At 30.3% G+C, this 16,358-nt stretch overlaps 1 protein-coding gene across 1 annotated transcript in view; it reads left to right on the plus strand.

The window, feature by feature from the left end:
• LOC142330495 (proteasome adapter and scaffold protein ECM29) overlaps positions 1-16,358 on the plus strand; it is a 183,073-nt gene that overhangs the window by 118,956 nt on the left and 47,759 nt on the right. Inside the window, exons 23-25 of the mRNA XM_075375784.1 lie at positions 2,695-2,826; positions 3,473-3,583; positions 7,753-7,874. Coding sequence (XP_075231899.1) covers positions 2,695-2,826; positions 3,473-3,583; positions 7,753-7,874 — 365 coding nt within the window. The remainder of the gene's footprint in view (positions 1-2,694; positions 2,827-3,472; positions 3,584-7,752; positions 7,875-16,358) is intronic.

Below are 16,358 nucleotides of genomic sequence, written 5' to 3' on the forward strand. Positions count from 1 at the left end.
TTGAACTGTTCCTAGCCGAAAGTCATGAAAGAGACTTTATGTTGTGAATTAACTCTATGCTCCAGGTAAGCAGGTCATGTTGCTTGCTCTGGCTTGCATGAGATTTTTTTCAGCTTTTTACAGTAGATATCATTATTGATTGTGCAGCTCAAGGCAAGAACTAACAAGCAAAGCACCCTTTTTTTGTCCCAGAATAATGTGCACATTATCTCCCAAGTGAAAAAAATTAGCTTTTATTTTGTCCTTTTGGTCAACGAAATACTTTTACCATTTCATACATTGTCGTTTTGTTTTAAATACAGGGTGAGGCAGCATAATTTGCTGATTTGAAGGGTTAGTAAAAACAAATATGTTATAGATATCATTGTATTTGTTCACCATATGCCACTACATTTGAAATCTACTTTTACATTATTTTGAAAATTGTGTCCAACATGTGGCGCCTCCCATTGGTGATACACTGATTTATTTGGAAGCATCTGTCAACACTTTCCGTATAACAAGGGGTACGTTGGCCATTGCTTGGCAAATATTCTTTTTCAATTCAGCAAGGGTCCTTGGACAATCAATGTACATGAGGGATTTCAGATACTCCCATAATAAATAGTCACAAGGGGCTAAATTGGGTGAGCACGTGGGCCATTGAAGATCGCCCCTCAAAGAGATCAGGCGGCCAGGGAAGTTTTCCCACGAAAGTTGCATTGCAGTTGGCACTGTGTGTGCCGTGGCTCCATCCTGCTGAAACTGCACATTCCTAACATCCATTTCGTCAAGCCTTGGCAAAACAAAACTTATTTGACACCACTTGACTTCCTTGTACACCTATTAAATTACATATACACATTTTTTTTAAATGAAAAGTACATAAAATTTTATTTTATTAATAACGTCTGATATTTGTTCATATTTTTTTTTTTTTTATTGTTATTATTGAATTATTATTTATTGTAAATCTTTTTTTACAATCACAGTTGATAATTATTAGTAAATCAATATATTTAAATTAAAAAAAAAAAGTAGATGAAGTCTGATTTGAACTGATGTGCCATCCCTTTGTAAGATCCAAATACTTCATTAAGATTTTATTTGGGTATAACTCTGGAACCAATGAAAATAAGTATCATATATTGTTGAAAAGCTCTCACTGAGGACTTATTACTGCAGTTAAGAAGAAAAAGTCCAAAATCCAAATGTTTTGGATTTTGGACTTTTTTTTTATATTTTGGTCCAGTCGATCGCAAATAAAAGGGCAGGTGCACAACTAGATGTTACAACAGTCCTAAATCCAAAATTTCAACATCCTATGGCTAATTGTTTTTGAGTTATGCGAGATTTATACATACAGATGTCACGCAGAAACTAGTTAAAATGGATTCAGGGATGGTCAAAATGGATATTTTCATTGAAATCTGAAAACTGAAATTTTTCATGATCACAACACTCTTTCTTTACTTCATATAAAAAAAAAAAGAAAGAAAAAAGGGCAGCTGTATGCTTGTGTGCCGAGTTCCAAGTAGGTCGCAAAAAAGACTGCCTTACTGCCACGATGTTTTGGGGTTATGTCACAGACCATTCCCCTGATCTTTTCTTTTGAACACTGCCAGTTCTCCTAAATGTATTTGCCAACATAACAATCGATTGCCGACCAGAAACATGAGCTCAGGTGTCAATCTTGAAGCGTGTGCGGAATGTTCGCTGTGTGGTGACAATCGAGCGACCATTAGAAAAGTAAGCCTCTACAGCAAACGTTCCTTCATCCACCGCATTTTTGGTACTGAAGTTGAAGGGAAAAAATTTCCTCCCATTCAAATGAGACCATCCACATCCTCTAACAACCAAACCTTGCTTCCTGGCGCCTAATTGAAATCAGCAAATTATGCTGCAGTACCCTGTATTATGTGCAACATCCATGTTTTTCCCCAGTGAGTCGATTGCTCAAGATGTGATCCGCCTTGTTCTTTATTGAGAAAGATTCCAATGCTGTATTAATAATAATAATTCAGTTTCTTAGTGAATATGAAATTCTGTAAAATGCACGCACCGAATCACCTGTAATCAAAGATAGTTTCTCTCTCTGTTCATTGTTATTTGTGTTATTGCATCCTTCATTAAACAATTACACTCATCTCCCTGTCACTGTATTACTCACTGCATTTTTCCCTAAATGTTACAAGTCTGGCAGTGAATGTCAATTCTAATGTTCCTTTCATTCAAAAAATGGATAAAAGATTGAATATCACGCATAATACAGTGGCTGTCTCAACTTTCTTGAACATTATAAACACACACTAAGAAGTGTACAGATTTGACAACTGAATTAGAATGATATCAATCCCTAACATATCAGACCACTCAGCACACATTCATAGAATTATCCCAACTGTAGCACTGCAGTGGCAATGATGAAAAGTTTTATTTATATATAATAACATTTAATAAAAAAACTTATCAATAAAAAAAATTTTGAAAATTTAAGTTTTATATATTATATATAAGTATATATTGATTAATTTTTATATTAAATTTTGCTCTCAAGTGAAATAAAATAAGTTTAATAAAAGCTGTATTTTGTATTACCTACTTAAATTCAAGAAAGAATTAATCCTTTTGGAATTAACAGTCTAAAAGTGTGATAGCTGTATTGATTAAAATTTTAAAATGTTTCCTTTCTTAAAAAAGAAAATTTTTTTGCAGGTAGATCAGTATCATAGAGAAATATTTGAGGATTTAATCACAAATCTCACCTCTGGCCAATGGAGGATTAGAATTTCATGTTGTTCAGCTTTGTCTGATTTCTTGGTTACCGGTGGCAAAGGAGTTTTTGATGTAATTATAAAAAATATTGCAATATTTAGTTTCTTTTTTACTTTTAATTAAATAAATTGCTACATCCTGCTCAGTGTGAAATTGTGAACCTTACTTATACTATAATCTGTGCAGCTCTGGTAAGTATTACCCAAATTAAAAAAAAATTATATTGGGTCAAATGAAATAACAGGATTGATTTTTATTAACTTTTTTAGTCACATTGATCTCTACTAACATTTATAGTTAATATTACAAAAGTATTTCTTAACTAAAACAGTGAACATAATTTTTTTTTTTAAATGTTGAAATTATTTTAATTCTTTTTATTTTTATGAAATTCCTATTAAGATTCAAGAAAATAAAATTTCATTAATGTTGGAGGGCATTTTTTGAGAGATGAATTTGCAAAATGTCACAAATCAAATCTATAAACCTCAATGCAGATATTGTTCCACATTATATTTTTCTTGATATTGTTCCACAGCTATCGTCTCTCTGAAAATACAGATGCTGTTTTCAATGTACCTCATGGTTTTAAATATCTTTGTTTTTGCTATAATCCACTAATCCATAAAATGTATAGTACTTAACATTAATTGCATGTTCTTATTTAGTTTCTTTTAATCTGCTTACTTGTATAAATATATTTATTTTCAATTTATAGGATTGCATTGATCTTATACCCAACTTATGGAATCAGTTGTTTAGAGTCATGGATGATGTACATGAACAAACTAGACAAGCTGCCATCAATACAGCCAGAAGTCTTTCTAAGGTAAAACACAAGTACATTTGAGTTATGTACAAAAAATATGTATTATTTGGTAGTCTGTTTTAAACATGTTTAGTTCATAGTTTATGTAATATAATCTAAGCAGTGTGACATGAAAATAGCATAATGTTGTATTTCTCTTAGATTTTTTTGTTTTGTTTCTGCAGATTTTGTTTGTTTGTAAAATTCTTTGTAAAACTGAATGAGAATGTTTGCATAAAATTTACTTTGTTTATTAAATTGTAAGCTTGTTTATGTAGTAAGCTTACTTCTTAACTAAATGAATAAACTTCAGTGAAATCTGGTCTTATAAATGTCATATGTAGGTTATATAAGAATGTAATAAATTTGGGAATTCAATAATACTTCATGACTGATAATAGTAATGAGATGAAATTATATAGCTTTCTGATGTGTTTTGTAATCAAAATAAAAACATTGCTAAAATCTGCAATTATTTCTAAAATATGTGGGTAACTTTTATTTTACATCCTTACTTATGTGAAAAAGGAAAAGAGATTTTTATCTTTTTTAAATATCTTTATTGTAAATATTTGGGAAACAAATACTGTTTGAGTTTTACATTTCAAATTTGCTATAACATCCTTTATGATCTTGCTAATTTTAAGTCAAATGAGTGATTTTTATGTAGTTTAGCCTGTTTTTATCATAATTGTTTTTGTTATGAATGTTACAATAAAGTATAATTTTATAATTAAATACAATAAATTTTTGCATTCTATAAATAAATAACTGCCACAAAGATGCGTCAGCTGCTATAGTAATCATATACAGGAAAGTTTTTATTATTGTGAATTTGTAAGTAGCAAACACAAAAGTATAAAAATTAAAAAATGCCTGAAGTGGACACCACATGTACACCTGTTAAATTGAAGATAACATATTTTTTGCTGCACTTCATTTAAACTTATTTCATTTGAAAGTGATACACGATTCTCCAATCCTTTAATAAAGTGGACAGTTACCAATTGCTTGTGGTGGACACCACATTGCATCACTTTTTGTATGGTGTCTGCATCAGCATTTTGTATTAGTTTATATATCAATTTTGTTTCATGTCTCCCAAGTAGTTATGTGGTGTAAGTGAGAATGTGTCAGATTCGTAACCATGGACACAACGGTTAGAATCTGACTTCATATATGTATATTTTCTTTTTTAGTTTAAATACATTGATTTATTAATAATTATTAACCTCTATAAAAATTTTTTAATTAAAATGAAAGTATATAAAATTTATTTCACTAGTAACTTATGATTGTTTTCCTTTTTTTTTCTTTTTTTTGTTATTATTGAATTATTATTTATTGTAATTTTTTTTGTAATCAGAGGTTAATAAATTGATATATTTAAAATAAAATAAAAAGTTAAAAAAAAATATATTTATATGAAGTCTGATTCGAACAGATGTGCCTTCCCATTATACGATCCAAATATTTCATTAATTAAAATTTAATTTGGCTGGCTATAATTCTTCTTTTTTTTATTTATTTAAGCTCTGGGATCACCATTAGGTATTGCTTCAGAGCATGAGATTTATGATTGTAGCGTGTGTGAAAATGCCATGCCTGACCGGGATTCAAACCTGGGATCTCCGGATGAAAGGCTGAGATGCTACCACTTGTGCCACGGAGGCAGGCATGTGGCTATAACTCTGGAACCAATGAAAATAAATACCACGTATAATATATCATTGAAAAGCTCTCAATGAGGGCTTATTACTGCAGTTAAGAAAAAGCCCAAAATACAAATGTTTTGGATTTTGGGTTTGTTTTGGATACTTTTGGTCTAGTTGATTGCAATCAAAAGAAGAGGTGCGTAACTAGATATTACAATAGTCCTAAATCCAAAATTTCAACATTCTATAACTAATCGTTTTTGAGTTATGCCAAGATACATACGTATACATATGTACATACAGACGTCACGCCAAAACTAGTCAAAATGGATTCAGGGATGGTCAAAAGGGACATTTCTGTTGAAATCTGAAAACCAAATTTTTTCACGATCACAATACTTCCTTTAGTTCATACAAGGAAGTAATAAATATACATTTTAACTGTTAAAACAGAAATCATTAGTTGTACATTTGTATTATCTAAATTTTGTTTAGATGTTTCGATAATTGCTTAAAGGTCATGCTGTTTTCTTGATATAAATTCTTATCCTATCTAACTCTCTATAAAGATTGGATATTTTGGCAACTAGTCTAAGAGAGGAAATAAAGTGGTTTAGACCATTTTTAAGCTGATGACATTTTGCAATTACTTAACTGCTTTCCAGGGTACTGGATAACAACTTAGTCTCAGTTAATTTTATTTTGATTTTATAAACACAACCAGAAATACACCTTTTGTCAGTGTATGTAAAGATTGATTGTTTTAGGTTTATTATTATTATTTTTATGACAGCATAGGATCACTTTAATCAGTTCATTATCAAAGTCTCTTCGATGGGACTGTTTGGGCCTTGTGGTCCTTCCAGTAGTTTTTCATGCGTTCTGATTGTGCCCTTTCTAGGATTGAAAGTGTTTGTACTGTGAGTTTTTTCTTGTCAGTGCGAAGCAAGTGTTTTTCTTCTTGATTTTCTTGTTTAGTTTTGTCTTATCTGTGGTGTCTTTTGGTATAAGACCAATATCCTTCAAATCCTCTCTTATTTCTTCGATCCATCTTCTTCCTATCTTTGTGTTTTTTTTGAATCAAGATTGTACTGTACTAGTTGTTATAATCTTGCATCCTCATGATATGTCCAAATAATCCCAGTTTCCTCTTAGGCATACTATCAGTGATGGGTTCTAATTCTTTGTACACAACATTGTTGGGCGTAATCCACCACTGCCTGTCTTGCTGCTACTTTTTATTGATGCAGGTTCTTCCAGTTCTTCTTTCGATTTTCTGGAGTCTGTCTGTCTTTGATTGTTCATACAGGTGGAAGAGTGTTTCTGTTTTTTTTTATTTATTGCTTTCAGCAAATTTTTATACATACTGTTTATTTTACCCAGGGATCTGCTCCTTGAACACTACAGCCCAAAAGACCTATTGTGCAGATTTTTATATTTTGTTTAAAGTTTTTTTTAATATGTATTTACACATATAAATACAATTCTACTGTTGATTTTCAGATTACAAACATGAAAGCTCTGAATTTATCCATATTTCCCTAGTAGATCTCTTCTCATGGCTTGATAAATTTGTCCCTATGGTTTGTTCATTTTTCTATTACACTTCTGAAATGCAATTTTTGAAATCGCATGTAGTTTAGTTTGTGAATTTCCTTCATCCTTTCGACAGCAGTAAATCTTCACTTTTTTATAAGAATTATAACTTTGAAAATATAAAATGGGGGCTTTTGATTTTACTAACTAATAGTTATGAATACTACATATATAATTCTACAAAACAGTTCTATGGTAGCAAAATTAGTAGAATGTGTTTTACGTGAATAAAGACAGCATTGCTAAAATTCAACTTAGATTCATTAAATGTTATCCTTTAAATGGTTTATGTATAGCATATTTTTTAACTGGCTTTTAACAAAACATCACAGTCTTAACACAATCAGTTTATAAGGTACAAGACAAAATTGTTTTTTTACTTTCATATTATTTTTAATCTTAGTCTTGTAAACATTCTTTTCAAATCTTAATAGCAATTGGGGTGTTTAATAAAAAATTTTTTTCACAAAAAAGGAATTTTTAGATTGACAATTTAGAAAATAAAGATATTTTATGGTACAGTTAATGTTATTTTTTTATGATATTAAAAGTTAATTATGTTAGTAAAAACTGGAATAACTAATGACTGTGTCTTTTACCCAACTAGTCTTACACAAAAAAAACATAAAAACTAATTAACTGATTGCAGTAGTAACTGGCCTTATAGCCTGTTATAAGGCATTCTAGAAAAAAAAATTGGGAAAGAAAAATGCTGCTTGAATTTTGGTTAGAAAATGCATTAAAATATTTTTTGTGTCTATTTATTGATGTTTTCAGTATAAAAATCGTAGGCAGGTTTGAACAGTTATGGTTCATTTTGACAAAGACTGTTTGTTAGAAAAAAGGGAATATCGCAACCTATTTCATTCAGGACTTAAACATCTTGGTTTATAATAAATATTCAATATATTTTACAAGCTGTTTTTCATTGTTTTAAAGCTGTGTGTGCGATGCTGTGAAAGTGAAGAAAAAAAATCTGCTGAAGCAATGATGAAAGCAATACTTCCTCTTTTCCTTGGTTATGGAATTGGACACCAGGTCCGAAGTGTAAGAGCTATCAGGTGAGTGAAATAAATATTTTAACAAAGGTAAATGAAGCAGGACATTTTTATCAAGTTTATTTTACTACTGTGTTTTATTTTATTTTATTGTTTTCTCTTTTATGACCGCATATGATCACTTATCCAAGTCAGTTCATTATCCAAGTCTCTTCAAAGGGACTGTTCGGGCTTTGTGGTCGGTCCTCTGTGTACTTTTTCATACATTTCATTTTGGCCTTTCTGGTGTTTGTGTTGTGATTTTCTTTCTTCTGAAGTGAGTGTTTTTGTCCTTGATTTTCTCATTTAATTTTATCTTGTTTGTGGTTTAAAACCAATTTCCTTCAGATTCTTTCTTATTTACCTGATCCGTCTGCATCCTGTCTTGATGTTTTTCAAGTCGAGATTAAACTGTACCAGCTGTTTTAGAAGTCTTGAAACTTGCATCATCATAATTTGTCCAAAGAATTCTCTAGTCTCTTCTTATGTATGGTATCAGTGATTGGTTCTAATTCTTTGTACACGACTATGTTGGGCATGATCTTCCACTGCTCATCTTTCTGATACTTTTTTTTGATGCAGGTTCTTCCAATTATTCTTTCGATTTTGTGGAGTCTGTTTGTCTTTGATTGTTTGTTCATATGGGCGAGTGAGTGTTTCTGCTGCATATGTGGCTTCTGGTTTATAGTTGTGTTGTAGTGTCCTTATATTTTCTTTCATGGATATACTGTTTTTACAGTATTTCTCCAAGGTATTGGGTTATTATTTTGACTATTACGGTATGTTTACTTCTTTTAATTGTGTTGGTTTTTGGGGCATAATTTCTGTCTTTTTGAATGATATTTTTAGGTCAATTTTATTTGCAATCTTTTGAAGTTATAATATCTTTGTTTTAGCTTAATCAATATCATTTGCTAGCTGTGCCAAGTTGTCGGCAAAACCAAGACAGTTTCTTTTGAATTTTTGGCCTATTTTTATTTTTGCTGCATTTTCTGAGCCATTCCTTCATAACCATTTTCATAGCACAGTTGAATAGTAGTGGTGAGAGTTGATAGCCTTGGCGCAGTTCTTTTTGATCTCAAATGTTTCTGAGAGTTCATCTCTGAATTTAACTTTTGTCATGTTTATTAATTTACGATTTAGACAGAATTTTTAGTAGGGAGTCTTTGTGGATGCAATTGTATGGTTTCTTGAACTCTACAAACATTGACACAATATCTCTGCTTCTTTTTCTATTGTAATCCATTATTAGCTTGTGACTCATGATCTGGTTTTGGAGAACTCCCTCAGGGTCTGAAACCTCCCTGGTATTCTCGTAGTTCTTTCTTGAGTTGTAAACCGATCCTGTTGAGGATAATTGTTAAGAGAATTTTGTATGTTGTGTGTAGGAGTGAGATTCTCCTGTAGTTGTAAGGGTCTGTTTTGGCCATTTTTTTTTATAGAGGGTGGATGAGGGCTGTTGTCCAGTGTTCTGGCAGTTCTTCTTTGATCCAGATGTTGACAAGCTGTTGATGAAGGGTGATTTTTCCTGCATGTTTCCAGATCTTTACAAAGGTCTGATCTTCTCCCTCCACTTTGAAATTCTTCATCTCACCCAGTGTTTGGTAGACTTCTTTTATTGTAAGAGGGTTGATGTTTTCCAGTGTTGGTGTTATTGGGGTGCTGGTGATAACATAATTGGTCCTTTATTTATCGATGGGAATTTGTCAGGTGAAAAGTATTTGCAGTTGCAGTGGATAATTTGCATTTCACCCACTAATAGACCATGCGCCTTAGAAAATTAGATGAAAATGGAAAAATGGTATTTGATAAAGACATCCTTCACTTTCAGCAATACAATATTCACTTCCAGTTTGACAATGTTTGGACCTGATGTTTCGTGGGCATTAGACAGGTAAAAGAGGAATACTTAAGTGGCCAGCAAGATCTATTGATCTTACACCACTGGACTTTTTTTGTGAGGTCATTTAAAGTCAATAATTTATAATGAAATTCCTAACATACTGGAATTTAAAAATAAAATTGTAAGAGCATATAGGGATGTAACTAAAGAAATTGTAGTAAAAGTAAGGTGTGAATTTCAACAAAGATTTTATTATTGTTAACAGGAAAATTGGAATCATTTTGAACAAATGATTTAAAATTGATAATTTTATTCTACTGAGGTAAAAAAACTGTTTCATTTATTATTTCTTAAGGACTGAAATTGTTAAAACATCTTCATAACAAAATCAACTAATGACTGATTTAAGCTTTAATTATCTTTTGATTAAGAATTATTCATTTATGAATTAGTTTTTATTTAAGTTTATCTGGTAACTAATTTTTCAACATGTTGAAAGAAGTAGGTATCTTATTATTGGTTTCTCATATGTTTAACTGATTTATTATGCTGTGTTTATTGGTATGTTTTTTCAAAGCTGGAGAAACCTAAAACCCAACTTTTTTTAGGAAGAACAAATGATTTCAGACCTAATACTTTGGTTCAGTAACAATGTATCCCAACATAATCTAAACAAAACTACAATTTTAATCGCAACTTCAATACCAGTGAACCAGTTTTTATTTTATTTGTACCAAATTACTTGTCATTCAAAGGGCTTCCCAATGTAGTGTCACAAGTTATATCTTCTCATTTAAGAAAAATACATTATCAACCCTTGAAAATTTAGAAAACATTTAAGGGCAGAATTTGTTGGTGGTAATTTTAAAAATAATTTTCACAGTTTTAATCCACAGATTATGATTATTTCAAATAGTTTAAGAAGTTATTTCACGTAATTTTTGTAGTTATTTTTGTTTGACTGAAATTTAAAAAAAGTACTACTTCCCCAAATGGTTTTTCGCACTTACCGAGCGAATGGTGGATAGATTTCAATTTTCTTTTCTCCAAAATTCTTTATTTTATTCACGCTGTCAAATAATATAGTTTGATGTTGCCATTGCCATTTAAGATTTTTAAATTCGGGTAGGTGTAGTGGAGAGGGTGGGTTCCACTCCTTTGAAATTAATTTTAAAAAAATTCTCCCCGGGAATGGTATACATGCCTGCAAACAGAAATTCAATTGAACTGATAGCTGTTGAATAATAAATATAGTAATTTATCAAATGATCCCAAGTATTTTTTTTTTTTTAAAACACACTGAAATGCTTTTACTTCATTGCTTTGTAAGTATGCACCTTGGCATTACCTTCATGCACCTTGGTATGCACCTTCATTGCATACCTTGGCCTTCTTCATATGTAATTATTGATTTATAAATTGCTTCAAAAACAGCTTTTTTAGTAGAGATTGTAATGTTATATTTAATCATACAGTTTTTCCATGTACTATTCATTGCGTATTTAGCCACAGATGTTCTCTTCTTAAAATGTAGTCCTGAAATAATTCTAATGAAACAATTAATCATACTTTGCAGAATTTTGGGCTCTAAGGGCAGTAACACCATATATTCAGTATAAAGAAGTAACACATTGAAATTCCCTATCCTCAACCCCTTCCACTGTATTGTAGATATCATTCATAAATAAGGCAAATAATAAAGGGGGTAGAAGACATCAGTTGTTAAAAACTCACATGTTAGACCATCATTATACCACACAAATGATGTGCTATCATATAATTCTTTTAGGAAATTCAAAAATTTATTACTTAAAGGTAGATTATGTAGTTTATAAAAAAAAATTGCATTTCTAAATATTGTCAAGGCAGTATGCAAATCTACAAAGACAAAATAAACTTTTTTGTCTGGCAGATTTAACCATAATAGTTTTGTACAAGTTAAATTCATTACCCACCATCAAATATCCTCTTCAAAAATTTTACCTGATATTCAGTTAAAAGTTTGTTTCTCATTACCTAATCTCCTAGCCTTCTCAACAAAGTACAAGTAAAAAGGTTTGAAATAGCATCTTGAAAAGAAATTCCCCTATAGTTATCAAGTACATCTAATACTAACTTTTTATGCAGAGGAAATATAATAGTATTTAAAGGAATCAGGAACAGTAGCTTTTTCTAAAGTATCATTAAATAAGAACATTATCATTAACATCAAATTAAGAAATTTATTAGGTGCTTGCTTGTAAAATTCAACTGGAATTCTGTCAGGACCTGGTACTTTGTTGTTTTTAGCCTTTTTTAGCACAGACTGCAACTTGTGTATGGTCAGAATGCTGTCTAAAAATTGGTCCTATACCTCTGCATAATAGGTACTTTATTACTAGCTAAATTCAGCTGCCCAGAAAAATTATTAACTCATTCTTGTGGTTCTATAACAGCAGCACTCTTAAAAACTATAAACTTAAATTTGTTTTCTTCTCCTCAAACAACTTTTCAAATCTACTGCATAACAAAAGTTATGCAGAAGGTTTAAATATCTACTTATAGTACCAATTATTTTCTAAATAATCTTTCATAAATAATGTTGTAATGTGTTTCCTATATACATTAAGTAAAGTAAATCCTATCCTTAGCTTTCCTAAATCTGCAGTCAAATCAGGGCTACCTTCCTTCTCTTCCCCTCCAAGATGTTTCCTCTACTGCCTTGTAACTAGATGCTTGATAATCATTTTACACAAATGACTAATAAATTCATTAATATTTAAATCCAATGGCACTCTCTGCATACAAATCCCACGTAAGTTATCCTTGAAGTGTCATTACTATTTCTCTATTACAAGTTTTGCTAATAATGGAAGAACATCCATCGTTTCAACTTACACTCTCCCCATAAATCTAACATAATTGGTATATGGTCAGAAAATCCTTAAATATGATAAATGTCTCTGTAGATATGCAACCCAAATCACTGATGAACCCTGTCCTCCAGGGTAAGTGAACTTACCATTTTCATCCCTCTGAGTCCTCCATTGAGTAAATACCGAAAATAAATACAGTAAATACAGAAAAGTTCCCTTTGGTATTACTTAATGATCAACAAGCCTTCCATTAAAATATCCTAGGAAAATGTAATTACCGTCAAGTGCTGCTTCCTCTGCCACATCCTATAAATTTAAAAAATCATACTCCCATTCTGTTTCATCACCACCACCACCACTGCTACTAAGGTATACAGTAAACAAGTAATACAATTCATCCCTAATATTATTTTTTATGAGATCCATCCCCCTAGACTAAAAGTTTTCACACACCTTCCCAAACACTTTTTGAACTCAAGAATCAATCCTCCCCTTGCCCTAGCCCAGCATGAATGCCTTATTGCAGGTTGTCATACTACATTATGGTCAGTAAAGAAACCATCCCAGCTGTCTATAGAATCACTTTAGACTTGTGTTTTAAAAAGGAGGAAAACATCAAATTCATTAAGAAAATTTAAAAAGTCAGTTTTGTTGCTTTAATTATTTATTTGACAAATATACCCTAAAACCATAATCGGTTCCTGCCTAGTATCAGTACCTTTTTTATTCCCAGAACCCCAGGCAGAGTTTGCTTATAAGTTTGGTATTTTTCTGTATTCCATCACTCTTCATAACTTCTACAGCATTCCTCTCTAACAACTGTGTTAATCTGTAAATAAATACCTTTCTTTTTATTAGATTCTGACCCAAACTTATCAAATGGAAAATATGAAATCCATTAACTGGAGCTGGAACTGTATTGTATTTATATCTGAATTAGACCTGTTTATTTCCTTGCAAAGAGCTAACAATGTACCATGTCGATTCTAATTTCCATTGAATCTTCGTATATAGTATATTGAGACACTTTCAGCTTGTTTGCATTTTTCAGAATGCTCTTTATGTCCTCATTCTCAGTATTTGTGCTATTTTAGGTTTATTATCCCACCTAGGATCTAGTACATGGACTATATTAACATATATTTTTTTCTTTTCAAATTTCTGTAAACATAGGATCTGACTTATTAGATGTAGGAACCAAGTTTTCTTGCATTAGTGTTCTTTTAACAAATGGCTGAAGTGTTTCAAAGCTTTTTCTCTCTTCTTTATACATATATATGGTGTAAAGTATTTCCTGACAGGCTTAGATGTATATATACCTCAAACAGCCAACTATAAGGGCACAACAAAATGTATTGTTTATACGTTAAAGAATAATAGTAGTAATAATAAATACAATAAATTCCTCACAGTAATTTTCAAGTATTATAAATAAAATAAACGGAGAAAAATAGAAGAAGAAAAAATGTAAATAAAATTGAGAAAAACAAAAATAAAAGGTAGTCAGAAAGCAAAATTAAATAAATTCATAAACACAAATTTAAAGACAAAGGGCAAAAAATAATTTTAATATTTCAAAGTCAATATCAAGTATAATCTGAAAGAGACAGAGAGAGAAAAAGAGAGGGAAACATTCCAATTAATAATGAATTCAAAATAATGAGTATCACTATCTGTTATTTCCTTGTTAATCACTTTCTTATTAAACAAATATTTTAATTAACTGAAGAAGTGCTTGCAATCTATAACAGTTCAAGACCACAACCATCCACTGATTTATTACATAAACTTATTTAAATCAGTTTTAATTTAAGGTATCAATTTGGTTTTAAAGAAAGGTGGAAAAGTACTTAAGATTTTTTAATCCCATAACAATAAAATATTTTTTTTTAAATACAATACTAGAATGTATACTAATACTTCCTCTTTTAAATGGTATATAATTCAGCATTTTCACCACTTCTGTCATGCAAATTTTACATAAATCACAGAGAGAAGAGACACACATCTTCATTTAAATTAAATCAGTACTGTTAATCAATTGCTCTTTATCTAATGTACCTTCCACTGCTCAGTCTATTTGCTTGTAAGTTATTCTGGTGAGTGTTTTCATTGCAGAAGTTAGACTGATAGTTTTTATAGTTTTACATTTATCTGCTTCTATGGGTAAGTGTGATTCTGATTGCATATCTCCATTTCCGTTCTACTACTTACTGCTGTTTGATGTTTAAGAACTCTATCAAATTCTGACTTCAGTAGAGACTTTTCTAATATAAATTTCTTTTTCCTACTCTTAACACCCTATATGATAATTCTGCGCACTGTATAGTCCCATTATCTAGTCCTGTCCCTTGGTAGCTCTTTTTTTCTGCTACACAGTGGTGTATCTACACTTTTTGTATTGAAATGTTTAGTTTCATTTCCTCAAAATTTTCTGTTGATTTTTTTAACTCCTGAATTTGCCTTCCTAGCAATTATATTTTTCACTATTTTACTAAATATCGCTTAGATTTCATTTGCTATTTTGTAGCTTCTATTAGTTTCATAAAAGCAATTATGATTTGTTGTTTTTATCATATTTAGACTCTTTGTACTTTCTACACTCACCTATTGATTATAATATACCTTGTTATCCATGTTTTTATTTCTGCATAAAAATTAATTTTTTAGTTAATATAGTTAGTCTTTTATACTTATCCATTAACTTTAAACTGAATCAGCTTTGTATGCATTTCTAATCTTGTGCCTATTATTTATTCACATTTTAACTACACATTATTCTTTTTTAGTCTGTCTGTAACTGTGTCTCATCTCTTTGTTCACACTTTTTTCTTTAGTTTTTTTAAAATGTTCAACCTGTTTCATTACTACTAAATGAAATTAGAACTAAATTTACATTGTAAATATAATTACTGATGTAATGAGATTACAAATATATTTCTTATAAGTACATTCAATCTCTGTTCCTGAGTATATTTTACAATCCATAATTTATTTTCAAAATCTAAACTTTATTTAATCTGTGTGATATCTTCATTTATCTCATGTCTTAGCCATGCATCTGCTTATTTTATTTTTAAAAAATATATTTGCAATCACTAGTTTCTATTTAGTCAAAATTTCAGAAAGCATAAGCATTTGGTATGTTCGTACGTGGTTTCTATCAATTATTAATTACAGCACCCTAGACAATCTGTTCAATAAAATTACACTTTCACAATTATACATTAAGCTGCTTAGCATCTCATTCAACATAATTTAGTAAAGAAGAATAAATACAATTTTATGTGCTTTAAAATTAAGTATTGTAAAGTGGAAAGTAATATTAATGTTATGATAGGTAATAATAGTACAGAACAGTCATTACTCATAAAGTTCTTAGGTATAATGATTAATCATAACCTCTTTTGAAATGACTATAAATTGTGTTTTTGAAAAATTTGGCACAAATATTTTTACTGCAAGATTAATCTAGGTTTGGTGCTGTTAAATTAATGAGAGCAATTTGTCTTGGGTGATAATCTTTTATGTATATTATTCAGTAGTATTTTGTAGATTATCATTCAAACAAAATTTAGAAAAAAAATTTTAAGCTGTAAAAGAAAGCTGTTAGATATATATTGTATGATAAAGTAGTCTTCTCAAGATATAAAATTAATAAAATTTCCATCATTATTTATTTATGAAGCGATAAGAAATTTTTAAAAGAAATTTACACCCATAATAACTCAAAAAATGAAAAAAGAAGTTATATTGAGAAACACACTTTTCCAACACAATCGTAGATTAGATAGTTGTTTGTTTCAAATT

This window comes from Lycorma delicatula, chromosome 1 (genome assembly GCF_047948215.1).
Source record: "Lycorma delicatula isolate Av1 chromosome 1, ASM4794821v1, whole genome shotgun sequence".
Taxonomy (NCBI): Eukaryota; Metazoa; Arthropoda; class Insecta; order Hemiptera; family Fulgoridae; genus Lycorma; species Lycorma delicatula.